The 16,392-nt window shown below is 45.3% G+C and overlaps 1 protein-coding gene across 1 annotated transcript in view; it reads left to right on the top strand.

Moving 5' to 3' along the window:
* Window positions 1–16,392, top strand: part of MEMO1 (mediator of cell motility 1) — a 111,967-nt gene that overhangs the window by 67,741 nt on the left and 27,834 nt on the right. The window contains exons 5-6 of the mRNA XM_073627873.1: window positions 12,327–12,438; window positions 14,435–14,577. Coding sequence (XP_073483974.1) covers window positions 12,327–12,438; window positions 14,435–14,577 — 255 coding nt within the window. The remainder of the gene's footprint in view (window positions 1–12,326; window positions 12,439–14,434; window positions 14,578–16,392) is intronic.

Consider the following 16,392-nt stretch of genomic DNA (forward strand, 5'->3'; position numbering starts at 1 on the left):
ACTACTGGGAGTACCTCAGTTTTTTCGCCAGTGTCTTAGGTGTTGGTCACGAGTAAAGATGTGCTGTGCTGAGCTCCACTGGAAGATTCCTTTGCTGTAGCAAGCCATGCAACCGGATCCATTCAAAGTGTCTTTTGTAGGCCGAATTGAATGGTACCCAGGCCTTGTGTCCGAAGAAACAAGGTTTTGCCTGTAACGCTTCTCTTTTTAGAGAGCTGGACCCCCGGGATCCAGTGCTTTGGTTTTTTTTAGCCATAAAGTTTTACTGGTGGGGTGCTTTACAGGTCCAGGAGTGGGGTTACCCAAGGGTCTCTGGTTCCTGAAGGTTTGGTAACGGAGCCCACTGTGAGGGGTGAAGATTGGGTCTTTCTGTTTTTACCACAGAAAACCCTGCGGCTGGAAAGGTAAGTGGAGGTTTCTAAGGTGTTTTTTTTTTTTTTTTTTTTTTTTTTTTTTAATTTTTCTTATGAAATGTCTCCTTTTTAAAAAAAAGTAAATGTCATGCTTAAGAGTCACCACTGGGGGCTGTGTAGAGCACGTACCTTGTCATGCTTTCCTCAGAGATCACACTGTGCAGCAGAAACAGCAGACTTCCCTCCGGTGAGCAACTCAGACCTCCGGTAAGATTGGGGGGGGGGATTTTTCTTCCACTAGATCACCCCCCACCTGGAACAAGCTTCCCCTCTTCTTAGAAAGGGGGAGGCCAAAAACGATCGGCGATGGCGTTCAGTTTCCTTCACCACCTCTGCACGGCGGGGCGGCCTTCCTGAGGTCTCCTCCTCGCCATCCCCTCCCCACACAAACAGCGATCCTGTTGGATCGGACGCTCATGCGGGAAAACACTCTTTTTGAAAAGAGAGGGGGCGGGATGTGATGGAAGGGGGCAGGGCTTAGCACAGCGTTAGCATACAGCAACGCCCAGCTCCTTTGCTGGCTGCAGATGTTGGAGGGACACAAGAGCAAAGAGGGGCATGTAAGAGGTTGGTGACACAGGCATTCCCATTGACACATTTACTTGTAGCATCAGGCTGAGCGTTAATAGCAGTGGCTGGACTGTTGCTCAAGCAGTTGATGTGATTCTTCTGGTAGAACCTCTGCATTTGTGCAATGGGCTATGGTCAGAAGGGGGGACTAGGAACACCCCAAGAAAAGGTCTCAAAAGGGACTCCTTAAGCCTCAAAGTTGTTTGGGTTCGCTAAAGCCTCCCCAAGCTGTTTATGCTTTTCCTATCCATTCATTGCTGGAAAAGCTTATGTATTCTGAGTGGGATCACCCAGATAAGCAGTTTTTCCCTCCTAAAAAGTTTTCAACACTTTATCGTATGGAGGAAAAATGTAATAAAAGATGGCAAATCCCAGCAATTGACGCTGCTATATCCTCTGTGAATAAAAGTTTGACTTGTCCCGTTGACAATGCTCAAATGCTTAAGGATCCAACGGATAAGAAGTTGAAACTCCTGTTAAACGTTTTTTTTTTTTTTTTTCTCTGGCAGGTTCAGTAACTCAGCCTGCCCTGGCAGCAATTGGTGTATGTCAATCATTGAGAGACCAGTTTAAACAGGTGCTCAAGATTATTCCTGATCAGCAGGTCCAGGAGTTGGCAGAGCCACCAGAGGCATTATGTTTTGCAAAAGACGCTATGAGAGATTCTGTTCTCCAGGCCTTACGCTTGGGCTGGTGCATATGCATAGAATATTATGGTTGAAAAATTGGTCAGCCAAAGCGCCATGCAAAAAGCTCCTGGCTAGCTTTCCCTTTCACGGTGAATGGCTCTTTGGGGATGATCTGGATAAATCCAAAGAATTTCTAACGGGAAGAGTTCCCTTTTGCCAGTTAGGAAAAGGAAAAAGTGTTTTTCATTTAAACAAGCTTCTTCTCCAGTGCCAGGGGCATCAGCCTCCAGGCAGTCTCGACAGTCTCCACCATCAACTTTAAGAGGTAAACTTCAGAGTCAACCCCAGGGGCAAAAGAGGTCCTGGGGAAGGAAGCCTACAAAACAAAATACTAAGGCCTTCTTATGAAGGGACGCCCCCGCTTGCTTAAGTGGGGGGAAGACTTCTGCAGTTCTCAGGGATCTGGCAGGAAAAGTGTCAAGACAATAACTCTAGGGTACAAACTAGAGTTCCGAGAGTCCCCGTCTCCTCGTTTTCTCAGATCAAACGTTCCCAGGGATCCAGAGAAAAAAAGAAGTCTCTCTTTCAACCATTGGACCATCTTTTGTCTCAAAAGGTGATGTCTGTGATCCCCATGGAAGAACAGGGATTGGGTTTTTATTCAAACCTTTTCATGGTACCAAATGGGAATGTCAGACCCATTCTAGATCTCAAAGATCTAAATCAGTTTCTGAATATCCGCTCTTTTCGCATGGAGTCAATCCGATCAGTACTCTCCATTCTACAAGGTGGAGAACTTCTAGCGTCAATCGACATCAAGGATGCTTGCCTCCCATGTACCTATTTTTCCTGCTCACCAGAAATAGCTATGCTTCGAGATAGAAAATCTTCATTTTCAGTTTGTAGCTCTGCCTTTCGGTCTAGCTACTGCACCTCGAGTGTTTACAAAGATCCTGGCTCCTCCTCTAGCCAGGTTAAGGGCTCAAGGTATGACGATTCTAGCTTAGACGATCTGCTCTTGATAGACCAGTCGGTAGCCCGCTTAGACCAGAGTTTGGTCACCACAGTCAGCTACCTGGAGTACCTAGGTTGGATTCTCAATCTAGAAAAATCTTCCTTAAAACCATCAAGGAGATTGGAATACTTGGGTCTGAACATAGATACAGCTCAGAAGAGGGCGTTCTTGCCCCAGGCAAAGATCAGTGCCGTAAGGGAACTGATTCAGGTGGTCAAAGCAAAGAAGAATCCTTCTATTCAACTTTGCATGAGATTGTTGGGAAAGAGGGTGGCTTCATTTGAGGCCGTTCCTTTATGCTCAGTTTCATTCGAGACTACTGTAAAACAGTATCCTTTTTGGCTTGGAACAAGAAGGTCCAAGCTCTAGATTTCCCAATGCGTTTATCTCCAAAGGTGCGCCAAAGCCTCAGTTGGTGGTTGATAGCCAAGAATCTGCAGAAAGGAAAATCCTTCCTACCAGTTACCTGGAAAGTGGTAACAGATGCCAGCCTTTTGGGTTGGGGAGCAGTCCTGGAAGAGGCCACTGTCCAAGGGAAATGGTCCAAATTAGAAATGACCCTGCCCATCAATATTCTAGAGATTTGGGCAGCACACCTGGCCCTGAAGCCCTGGACGCTCAGGCTAAAAAAATCCAATCAGACAGTGCCACAGCAGTGGCCTATATCAATCACCAAGGGGGCACAAGAAGTCGTGCGGCCCAGAGAGGTGAATCATATCCTAACTTGGGCAGAAGACAACATGCCTTGCCTATTGGAAGTCTTCATTCCAGGAATAGAGAATTGGCAGGCGGACTACTTGAGTCGCCAGCAGTTGTTCCCAGGGGAATGGTCTCTTCACCCCGACATCTTTCTAACAATGTCAAAAATGGGGAATTCCGCATCTGTTTGCGTCCAGGTTCAACAAAAAGATCAACAACTTTGTGTCAAGAACAAAGGATCCGCTGGCATGCGGAACAGATGCCTCGGTATTCCCGTGGAATCAGTTTTCACTGATCTATGCATTCCATCCTGTTCTGCTGCTTCCGTGACTTCTTCGCAGGATCAAGCAGGAAATGAAGTTGGTGATTCTTATGGCCCCAGCGTGGCCCAGGAGATCTTGGTATGCCGAGATCGTGAAGATGGACCCTGCCGCCACATACAGACCTTCTCTCGCAAGGTCTGGTATTCCATCCTACCTTACATACGCTAAATTTAATGGTTTGGCTATTGAGACCCACATTCTGAAGAAGCGTGGGCTGTCAGGTTCAGTGGTGTCTGCCTTGGTTAATGCAAGGAAGCTGGCCTCCAGAGTCTTATATTAGAGTCTGGAAGGCATATGTCTCTTGTGAATCCAGGGGTGTTGGCACCTCAGGAAATATGTCATAGGTAGAATCCTTGACTTTTTCCAGACGAGGTTAGAAATGAAGCTGGCCTTGAGTACTATCAAAGGCCAGGTTTCGGCCTTGTCAGTACTATTTCAACAACCACTTGTTTCGCATTTTTTGGTTCGTAGCTTTATTCAGGGGGTAACTCGGCTTAACCCTCCGGTTAAAACACCCCTGAACCCTTGGGACTTGAATTTAGTTATGTTGGCATTACAAAAACAGCCTTTTGAGCCAATACGACAGATTCCCTTGGTCCCCCTGACAAGGAAACTAGTTTTTCTGGTAGCCATATCTTCTGCAAGAAGGGAATCGGAGTTGGCTGCTCTTTCTTGTAAAGAGCCATATTTAATTATTCACAAGTCTAAGGTTGTATTGTCTCCTCATCCTTATTTTCTACGGAAGGTAGTGTCATCTAAACCAGGATATTGTCCTGCCTTCATTTTAACCAGAACCCTGTTCTGCGGAAGAAAAATCGCTACATTCTCTTGATGTCATGAGAGCTATCAAAGTCTATTTGAAAGCGACTGCTCAGATTTGGAAAACTGCTGTTTTTTATTTGTGTTGCCTGAAGGTCCTAAAACCGAACAGGCAGCATTGAAATCTACTATTTCTAAATGGATTCGCCAGGCAATTGTTCAAGCTTATGGTTTACCCACCTCACTCCCGCCCGCCGTCATGTGACAGACTTTTTAGCGGGTATATCTGAATGCCTGCAGCTACAGACCTTCAGATATTGCCGTTTTCAGCCGGTGATTCCCTACACCATAAGAACGATTATAGCGGCTGTTCCGCCGCTTGATCGTTCTTACGGGAGGCGAGAGGGGCTGCCCTCCGGTGCTTCTACCGACTCACCGCTACGATTGGTGAGTCGGACAGAGGATCCGCCGGCCCCGGATGTTGATCGTAGAGATTTCCGGCCGACCAGATGGTCACCGGAGTCTCTATGATAGTCTGAGGCCCGGGCGCGAAGTTATGACGTCATGCCCAGCCTCTGCATTAAAAAAAACAGCGCCGCTTCGGCTGGGAAGCGGTGATCAGTTTATTTTTTTTTTATTTCAGGCTTCCCAGCCTAGTGGTGAGATGTAGGGTCTTATTGACCCCATATCTCACTATAAAGAGGACCTGTCATGTCATATTCCTGTTACAAGGGATGTTTACATTCCTTGTAATAGGGAAAAAAGTGATCAAAAATTTGTTTTTGTTTTTTTCAAAAAAGTGTCAAAATAAAAGTATAATTTAATTAAAAAAAATCTATATTTGAAAGCGCCCTTGTCCGTATGTGCTCACACGCAGAAGCGAACGCAGTCGTAAGCCCCGCCCAAGTATGAAAACAGTGTTCAAACCATACATGTGAGGTATCGACGCGAACGTTGGAGCGAGACCTCGTCTAACTCAAAACATGTAACCAGTAAAAAAAATTTCAAGCGTCACCTATGGGGATTTTTAAGTACCAAACTTTGGCGCCATTTCATTGAAGCGTGACATGTTAGGTATCTACTCGGCGTAACTTCATCTTTCACAATATGCAAAAACATTGGGCTAACTTTACTGTTTTTTTTTTTTTTTTTTTTTTTTTTCTTTTTTAAGCACAAAACTGTTTCCTCAAAAAAAAAGCGTTCAGAAAATTACTGCGCAAATACCGTGCGAGATAAAGTTGCAACAACCGCCATTGTATTCTCTAGGGTCTTTGCTAAAAAAAAAACATATATGTTTGGGGGTTCTATGTAATTTTCTAGCAAAAAAAGATGATTTTTACATGTAGGAGAGAAATGTCAGAATTGGCCTGGGTGGCAAGTGGTTTTAAGAGGGAAAATTCCACCTTTTCAAATTAAAGCGCACTCTACCAGGGCTGTTAGTGCTTCCTGGGCAGTGCATCACCAAGCCTCCATGGCCCAAATCTGAAGGCTGCAACTTGGTCTTCTGTCCATACATTTACCAGATTCTATCAATTAGATGTAAAAGGTCATGAGGATATCGCCTTTGGGTGCAGTGTGCTGCAAGCAGCAGTATAAGACCTCTGATCTCATGGTGCCCTAACTTTTGTTTCCCTCCCTTCAGTTGGCATTGCTCTGGGACATCCCACATAGTGACTACTATGGCTCTGTGTCCCGTGATGTACGATTAAGAAAATTTTTATAACAACTTACCTGTAAAATCATTTTCTTTGAAGTACATCACAGGACACACAGATCCCTCCCCTCTCTCTGGTATACACATGTATTGCTTTGCTACAAAAACTGAGGTACTCCCAGTAGTGGGAGGGGTTATATACAGAGTGGATTTCCTGTCTTAGGGTGTGCCAGTGTCCATCACCTAAAGGTGGCCTATATAACCCACATAGTAACTACTATGGCTCTGTGTCCCGTGAAATGAGTGAGTGTATAGTGAAGAGGCTGAGCTCTAATTGGTTGGTGGGGTATCTGAGCTATTCACAGGAGGGACTACAGGTCCCAGCATGTCAGCTGCTTTCTGAGGAGATTGGATCTGTCCAGTGTGGGGGCTCCAGGACCCCCTACAGGTGATACAAGAGGTTTAGGCACCTAGGGGTGTCTGGCAGTAAAGAGAACCTGTCATCATCCATTCAGATCAAAGTAAAAGTGGGTTGCTCAACTAAAGGTCCTGGTTAAGTAGTGTCTTCGGTCTGAGATATCCATGCAGCCATCCATCGTTGATCCCCACAATCTTCTGTGCAAGTAAAGGCCTTGGCTGGGCTATAGCCACATGCCTGGTTTTTGCTTGCCATCTGGTAAGCGAGTTTTTCTCCAATTATCTTCCAGGGCAGAATCCGAGAGATGAGCTCCTCCTTCCTGCAACAGGAAATCTATATTAGTCCACCATTATAAATTTGTTAGTCTCACCTGTGTGCCTCAGTAGTTGTTGGTTTTTTTTTTTTCCTCCGGACCCACAGGAGCTGCAAACGTTTGTTATTTTATCCAGTCTCTCTGCTTTCTGCAGGGGACTCCCTGACCAGCATCCCATTCAGCCCAGGGGGCCTTGGGAGGGCGAGCAGCGGCAGCAATCTGAGCCTCAAGGTTTGCCCCTACAGAGGGGAATGCAACTATCCCCTTAGCTGCACCACATGCCGCTGGCATTTTTCCCCACAGCTGCTGCTCCTCGATAGTGGAGAGCCATCCGGCTGAGCCCTGCACTCCAGGTGCTTTAGAGGTTTCCTCGCTGTGCAGGCGACCTGGCCGTCGACCCTCCTGCTCACCGATCGTATTCCGCTCATCCCACAAACCTCTCTGCAAAATCTCCTCGTTTGCGGTCCTGGGAGGTATAGCAAGAGAGGCCGGACGCATAATTTCCGATCGTGCGGTCCGGCCCGCAGCCATCTTGGTGGAGGCTGGAGCCTCCAGGGAAAAGGCCTTTAATGTGCCCCCTCCCTATTGGAAACCCAGTAAGGAGGACGCCAGAGAGGACTTGGCAGGTGTGTCCACCAACCCGCACTGGGTCAGCTGGGGACGGGGCTGGAGCAGGAAGCAGAAAGGGCTCTCTAAACAGTGGATCCCGGTGGCCGGCCAGGTTGGACGCTTCTCCACCCTGCCCTGTGGATCCTGCATGTCAGGACAGCTCCAAGGCAAGTCAGAGCACGCTGGAGTCACCTCTGTCTTTACCTCCCTACAAACTGTACAATTGCATTTTACACTGCCAACCTCACTCAGGCCCTTGCAGGCAAAGGCCCCAGAGGAAAAAGGGGCGCAGACCAGAGCATGGCATGTGCCTCTTGCGGTCACCGGTTTTTCCCTGAGTGAAAAAAGCCACTATGTCAAAAATGCATAAAATGGTGGCTAAGGAGTCAAAAGGCTTCCTTAAGGACTTGCTTAACTCCTTCAAAAAGAAAATAAAGAGCACTATTGGGCCAATACACTCAGCAGTAGAGAAGCTGGAGGTGCCAGCAAGCTCTAGCCAAGCCAGTACCCCATCTAGTCGATTTGGATAACTCCGAACAAATCTCAGAGGACGGCTTATGCTAGAATTCCGAGGATGATGACTCGGCATCAGAGGGCACCCTATTTCCCTCAGAAGACAGATAATCTTCTAAGGTTCGGTCTCATCTGGTGCAGGACTGCAGAGTCGCATGACAAATCGTACCCCGTGACTTCCAATGAGTACCATTCATATCTGTGCGACTTCAACATGGTCCCTGCACTACTTTGGTCCCCCTTTGATGCAACTTGAGGTCCATAGACCTCAAGAATACACCATGGTTTTAAGTTGCAAAATCCCTGGCTAAATTGCGTCAAAAAAATCGTGCGACCTTCAGGTTGCAGTTGTGGAACCTAGTCCAAAGGCTATAGCAGACACACTGGGTATCAAAGAGCAAAAAGCTGCATGGCTTTCCCTGCACTACAAAATTATACCAGGGGTTGCAGCCCAGAAAACCTACCAGGTGCAGTCAAGCGCAGGTATCCATTTGTAGAGGAAGACACCAAGACTTGGGCGAAAATGTCCCAAAGTGGATGCCTCCCTCGTGAGAGTCACAAACAAATCCGACTTGGCTTTTGATGATGTGGAGCATGAGAAGCAGAGGCGGCGATTTTGAATCCGGCAATGGCTTCCACCTGCACAGCTCGCACCCTAGTAGCTGGCTGTCTCAACTGCAAGCGTTGCTAGGAGACACGCCAAAGGAAGAATCATTGAGGACCATTCCCACACTAACCGGAGTGGCAGCTTTTCTAGCAGATGCCTCTGCTGAAATGGAAAGATATCTTCTAGGGCCATGACCTTAAGAAGAGAGCCCTGTGGCTGAAAGTCATAGGGAGGGGACATCGCCTCTAGGAATAGGCTGTGTGGGATCCCATTCACAGGAAATTTTCTGTTTGGGCCAGACCTGTAAACGGTCCTGGACAGGACTGCAGCGAAGAAAAAGGGCTCCCCCCAAACAAAAAACAAGCAGGGGAAGGCGCCCTTTTGTCATTCCAGGAGATTTAAGCCGCGCAACAGAAGAGCGTGGGTATTCATGGCCACAATAGACTTGCAAGATGCATACTTGTATGTACCCATAAATAAAAGTCATCAAAGATACCTAAGGTTTACGATCCAGGGGCCGGTGGCCACCCTACATCTGCACTACACATCTTTTGCCTTTTGGCATCTCTTCTGTGCTCAGAATCTTCTCAAAGATTATAGCAGAAGCGCTAAAGGGCCTGAGAAAGCAAGGCATAGGCGTGATACCATACCTAGACAATCTGCTGTTCTTTGCAGATACAGCAAAGAACCTAAAAAAACCTCTGCGCAGGTATTTCTTATCCACAAAACCTGGGGTGGATAGTAAATACAGAAAAATCGTAGCTGACCCCAAGCCAGAGGTGGTATACTTGGATTATGTGCTAGACGTAAGAGTAACCAAAACCCTCCAGACGAATGAAAAGAATGAGGCAGTGCTAGGACTGATGTCCTTGATCCCAGCCATCACCTGGGCACAGCTCCACATGAGGCCTCTACAGAATCACATTTGACCCAGTGGGATGGTGATCCCTCATCCTTTAGAAATGTTTATTCCTGTCCCTTGGTTGGTCAAACAATCTCTTCAGTGGTGGCTCAATCCGCTCCGTTAAGCCGAGGGGCGCAGATGGGCGCAAGCCAACCTGTGAGGATTACCACAGACGCCAGTACCCCAGTATGGGGGATCTCTGTACACAAGGCAGATGTAACTCCAGATGGTCTCGAGCCTCCTAGTATATGAGGGGAATTAAAAGCTGTAGAGGAAGTGTGGAGAGCATTGCAACCAGCTATCCAGGGGAGAGAAGTCCGGATTCAGTGAAACAGTGGAATACCTGGACAGGCAAGGAGAGACAATCTCCTCGTCTGAGCCTGACAGAAGCAATTCTGTCATGGGCTAAGACAAATATCTGATCAACCTCGGGCATTCACTTGAAGGGGACAGACAACACGTTGGCAGACTTTCTAAGTCGAAAGACCATAAAACAGACAGAGTGGTCTCTAAACCAAGCAACCTTCTTGTGGATCATGCAAACCTGGAGAGTGCCCGAGGTAGATTTGTTTGCCTCAAGGACAAATGCCAAACTGCCAAGGTTCTTCTCGCTGGATACCACAGATGGCAACATCAGAGTGGATACGTTCAATCAAAGCTGGGCACACCAGCCGTGTTATGCATTCCCTCTGACCGTTCTAATACCAAAGGTGAGCCAAAGAATCGTGGAAGAAAGGGCAACAGTGATACTCGTAGCACCTCACTGGCCCCAGGGAACATGGTTCAGTCACTCGAAGAAACTGTCTCCAGCTGCACCAGATACAGCAAGAGCTACCGGACCTCCTATCGCGAGGGCCAGTCAACCACCCGAATCGCAAACTCATGAAACTTTCGGCTTGGTTACCGAGAGGGTGAGGCTGCAAAAGAAAGAACTGTCGGACAGAGTGATCAGCCCCATTCTAGCCAGCAGAAAACTCCATAACTGGAGTGAGAAGGGAGTTTGTCTCCTGGTACGGAAACAAACAGGATTCCGACAGAGAATCATCCTAGCGATTCAGGATTTCCTGCAAGAGGGAGCAGACTTGAACCTCTCTCTGAGCACGCCGAAGGTACAAGTGGCAGCACTCTCCCCCTGTCTGGACACCAAATTAGCAAAGGACCCATTTATAAAGCTATTCCTGATCTCATTAAATAGTCAGACCAGCTAAAGTCGGCAGAACTCCGACATGGAACCTCTCCACGGTGCTCAGAGGATTCCTCTCTCCGCCATTCAAACCACTGGAGGAGTGCTCAGATAAAAATCTTAAACTAAAAAACGCACTCTTAGTGGCCCTAGAGGGAGTAGGTGAAAGTCTCAAGGTTTTTTTTTTTTTTTTTTTACACGATAGTACCCTACTGACTGATCCAGGCAGATAAAATAGTCCTCTCACCAAACCAAGTTTTTCTACCAAAAGTCTCTTCAACCTTTCACAGGATACAGAATGTGGTTATCGCATCTCTTCCTAAGTCAATGGATAGCAGAAAAGAGACACATACAACAAACTACACTTAATACTCATAGCTTATCTTGAGAGAACAAAGGGCTGGCAAAGAAATGCCATGTCATTTGTCCTCTATGCAGGAGTCAATAAGGCAAAGCAGGCATTGAGACTCATGATGGATAAACCTTGCCCTACAGATGGCCATTTGGGGAAAAAAACCTTGCCCCCCCCCCCCCTCAAGTAGGGTCAAAGCCCACTCGACCAAAGCCTGGGCAACCTCGGTCGCAGAAAAGGCAGGGGCAACTCCGGAGCAGATCTGCAGGGCAGCGACATGATCGAGCTTCAATACCTTCGCAAGACACTACCACAGCAGCGTCCAGCTGTCAAGACCAGACATTGGTCGCAAGGTGCTCCAGACCTTCTCCCCACCCTAGTAAATATTGCTTGATGCATCCTCTCGGATGCTGCCCTGGAAGACAATTATAGAAAACAGAGTTAGGTACCTGGTAACTCTCTCTTTCTAAGAAGTCTTCCAGGGCAGCACTGGTTTCCACCCTAAGCGATGATACCAGGTATTGTGGGGATGCATTGGCTTACTGAGAGTTCCTTCGGTACTTTAATACTATTGAGGCACACAGGTGAGACTAACAAATTTATAATGGTGGACTAGTGTTTCCTGTTGCATGAAGGAGGAGCCTATCTCTCGGATGCTGTCCTGGAAGACTTCTTAGAAAGAGTTACCAGGTACCTAACTCTGTTTTCTAAAGGTGGTGGCACACTTTGTTGTATGAACTCACTGTGGTGGCAACATTAGAAGAATTTGGTCTATCATTCCACTCATTTTTGCCTATAGAAAGATGATCTTTTCTAAACCACTATATAAACCTGAGAAACGCTAACACCCAGATCCCCCCCCATGGCCCTATTGTTGCTATTATCCATAGAATCCTGTTCCTGTGACCATCTCTGACACAAGAATACAATCCTAACCAGTTGTAAACCTTCTCTACACTATTCAAAACCTTTTAAAACGGTTGGGCTTTAAGATCCTATGTTACACCTCTGGTGTGTTGCATTCCACATGCACATTATAATGCCTTGTGCATTAACATTTGTTGTGTTTAGACAGCCAATTTAATTGACCAGAATGCTCAAAGATTTCTGATCCATTATTTTCTGACACATATAACGGACTCCTTGACAGTAATTCAATTTCCAAAGACACTGTCACTGTGTCCTGCATGGGCAAGAAAACACTTTCATGCTATTTTTATGGAAAGAAAATGGTTACCAAAGCCTGAATGGCAAACTAAAGAGAAAACCATGACTACAGTAAGACCATGTTAATGCTATTTTCTGGACTTGTCACTAGTGTGCCTATATGGAAAATAAAGCCTGTTGTGCTTTGGAAATTTTCAGTTTACGGAGAGTTGTGGAAGACTGGGATGTTTGAGCGAATGTCAATGCAAACGGATGAAGATGAGCACAGCATCGAAATGCATTTACCTTACACTGCTAAAGCAATGGAAAGGTGTGTTTGTTTGTTTTTTATCATTTTATGTGATTCTACTCAATACCGATGTGAAGTGATTTCGTCCCCTGAGAATTGCACCCAATTTTGTATAGCAAGCAGGTTTCTGCAGGCTGATCTCATTGACCTCCCCTCTTCTCTGAGTCTCAAGGAAGGCACTTACCACATTCAGTATTATGTATGACAAGTGGTTACTAAAGAATAAGTAGTAAACTAGAATTAATACAAAGCTAATGCAAAACAAAGGGGCACAGGTTGGGATCACCAGCCAGTGGCGGTGCCTGACCAGTACCAAATAAAAATTGGTTATAGATGCTAAAGTCTGAGCACCATGTAAGCACAGCGACTTTAAATGGTATGTGTTCCACCAATATATGTGTTTATTTGATCTTGGGCATGTTTAAAAGTGGTTGTAAAGGAAGGGTATTTGTTTTGTTTTTTCCCCACGCGCTTTCTTTTTATTTTTATTCCCCCCCCCCCCCCCCCCCCTGCCCCAGGCGCTCTCTTCTTGCTAGACATGAGAGCGACAGCAGAAGCCATTGCCTCCTCTCAATCACAGCCTCTGAGGGAAGGGTGGGACGCGGGGCTGCACTGGTTTTTTTTTTTTTTTTTTTTTTTTTTCCATGTCTCAGTCAATGGACACAGAGCAGCAGCTCGGGATCGAGCCTGCACAAGTGTCCCTATAGCAAGCGGCTTGCTATGGGGGCACTCGGAAGGGTGGAGGAAACAGGAACGCTGGCGGGTAGGACCCCAGGCGAGGAGGATCAGGGCTGCTTTGTGCAAAACCATGTTTGTTTTAAAACAATAAAAAAGCCTTTACAATCATATCGTATGTCCAGCCAAAAGTTGTGTGGTGTGTGTTTGTTTGTTTTTGTTTGTTTTTTTTGTAAACAATGCCTTCTTTGCAGGATCAGAGTTGCTTTTTGTTTATGGCTTGTAATAAAAAAGTACTACCGGGGCTAGATTCAAGGATGGAGTGGAAAGAGGGGAGACGGCTTGCAGGTGGAAAAGCCGTTTGCCTTAATGGTTTGGCATGAAATCATATTGTTGCATAAAATTTCAGGAATGGTAGCTTTAGGCCCCTTTCACAGTTGTGGGACTTTTCGTGCGACTTTGGACATGAGTCGTATGACAAATCGTACCCCATGATTTCCAATGATAACGATTCATATCTGTGCGACTTCAAGTCACACCAACTTCAAAGTGGCCCTGTACTACTTTGGTCTGACTGGTCCATAGACCTCATGTTTACACAGGCATTCCCTAAAATCACGGCCACATCTTGTGACTTTCTGGTCGCAGCATTGTGAAAGGGGCCTTATTCTGCTTAAAGGACTCAAAGAAAACGTTTATTTAAAATCTGCTGGGTAACAAATGGCTAAATTTGAGGTTTATGCCACCGCCTTAATTGCCTGCTGCTGTTTACACTTTTTTTGATGCCAGGAAGTATAGTTTTTACTATGCTTTCCACCCTCCAACTTAGAGCTTGCAGCTCACCTAAACACCAGCTACATTGAGTGGTTAGAAGACCCCCTGTCAAGATTCTTTGCTGTCCATGTCCCTGTTAGGGATATTCACCCCTCTATTTGTACTGCTAACCATTGTCACTGAAAAAGTGAAGGGTAATCCCAACATTTTATTTGTCCCCAGAATAGGAGGTAAAGAGGAAATCTTCCAGTGGGGAGACACCTGTTCAAAAGTTACAGAAAATGATAGCCATTATAAGGTGCAATCAATCACACAGGGCCTAGACAAAGCTTTACTGGGTTACGAAATCTTCAGAGAAGCACTAAGAATTGTCCTTCAAACTGTAACGTCTACCTAGAAATGACTGCATTTTAATAGTGTAGTAAGATTCTGGTTTTATTTCTCCATTTTTGCATAATCCTCTTCTATAATATACTGTACTGCAATTGCTACATTTTTTGCTCTAATGCTTGAATTTTTATTCGCTTAAAATAACTTCTGTGACCTAGTATGTTTCTTGTTTTCTTAGCCATAAGGATGAGTTTACCATTGTTCCTGTGTTGGTCGGAGCTCTTAGTGAATCCAAGGAACAAGAATTTGGAAAACTTTTTAGCAAATACTTAGCAGATCCTTCTAATCTTTTTGTAATTTCTTCAGATTTTTGCCACTGGGGTAAGTATATTCAGTCCGCTAAAGCATTGGTATTTGTCAGCATTTTAGGTATTCAGTATTTGCATGTATATTTTAACCACTTCACTTTCAGCCTGGGTTCACACCCATGTGATCCGATTCCTGTCCATATTCACAGTTCCAACTGCGATCTGCGAAGTGATCTGGGGATGTCATTACTTTGTATTGACACCCGCAGCAGTCTGCAGAGGGGGAAGTGTGAACTGCCTGCAAGGGAGATGCGACACGGAAACCTGCACTGTAAATGCGCTGGTTCCCGAATCGCAATAGTATAAACGGGCTTACCCCCTTCCTGCCCAGGCCATTTTTCAGCTTATAGTGCTGTTACACTTAAATTGCGCAGTAATGCAACACTGTGCCCAGATAACATTTTTATCTATTTTTTTTTTTCCCCACACCTAGAGCTCTTTTGATGGTATTTAATCACTGCTGTTTTTTGCAAAATAAACATTTTGAAAATTTGTTTTTCTTAGTGTTTATTTGCAAAATTGTATTTCTTCATATATTTAGGGCCTGTTCACAAGACGTGTGTGTGTGTGTGTGTGTGTGTGTGTTTTTTTGTTTTTGGGTTTTTTTTTTTTTTTTTTCACAGCAGCAAGAGCCATTGGCTCCTGTTGTCAATCAGTCTGTGAGGGGCCTGTTCCTAGCTGTACTCTGTGCCTACATAGCAAGCAGCTTTCTATGGGGGAGCCGGAAGTGCAGAAACGAGGAGGGTCAGGGCTTCTCTGTTCAAAACCATTGCACAGAGCAGGTAAGTATGGCATGTTTGCTATTTTAAAAAATATATATATCACTATCTCTATCTCCTCTATGATCCTGCCTTTTACAATATCAAAATTATTCTTTTAGCTCAATGAAGCACTAAGCAACAGGTTTCCTTTTAATGTAGCACTCTCCAGCAGCATAATTTTTGCGTTTTTCACTTCCCTGCCTCTTCATTCAGCTGCCAGGAGCAAAAAAGAGCCCTGTGAAAGGCACAAGCTGCTGGTGCCACGATTCACACGGTCCTGTAGACCATGTGACATCACTGATTGGTCCATTATGAAGTGTCGTATGAAGTGAGTTACATGCTCCTCCATACCCAGATGTACTAGGCACAGTATGTCCTTCAGCTCCCAGTGGTGAATGGAGTGTCAGTAAAGAGAAGGAAAAGCAAATATATGCTGAAGGTAGGGGGATTAAAATAAACCTGTTGCTTTGCCCTGAATGGGAATGGCAAGTACAGGCTGGCTTTAATTTCATGTTTTGACTTGGATCCACATAATCCTTTTAAAAAGTTTTGATGAATATATCACCTTGTGGGACAATAAATGGCTAGCTGAATTGGTTGACTTGGAGGATCATATTTGTGGGAGAAAAAAGCTAGAATTGCACATTTGTCAGTTATATCTTAGTGGCACACTTAAGTCCTGCCAGGTATCTCTAGCTCTGCCAAACCCTTACTACACCATAAAACTTGTTCACCTAAAAATACACAAAATGTAATTGGTTTCGCTTATAGCTCAGTCTCTGTCTAAGAAGGGCCTCATAATATAGTAATATATAATAATACTTTGATCATCTCAAACCAAAAATGCACCCCACACCAAAAATTTTAATTTTTGGAACTTCCTGATAAAGAACTGCACTTGGAAATAGAAGAAACTACAGTCTGGTACAGACTGGGAAGATAATAGCACAATATTTGGTTCTAGTAGAGTAGAGCCATACATAAATGCATACATAATTGGTAAGATAAAGATAAGTATGCGTCAGCTGATACCACCAACAATCGGAGTTCAACATTTTTTACTGCTC

This window comes from Aquarana catesbeiana, linkage group LG04 (genome assembly GCF_042186555.1).
Source record: "Aquarana catesbeiana isolate 2022-GZ linkage group LG04, ASM4218655v1, whole genome shotgun sequence".
In the NCBI taxonomy this organism is placed as follows: Eukaryota; Metazoa; Chordata; class Amphibia; order Anura; family Ranidae; genus Aquarana; species Aquarana catesbeiana.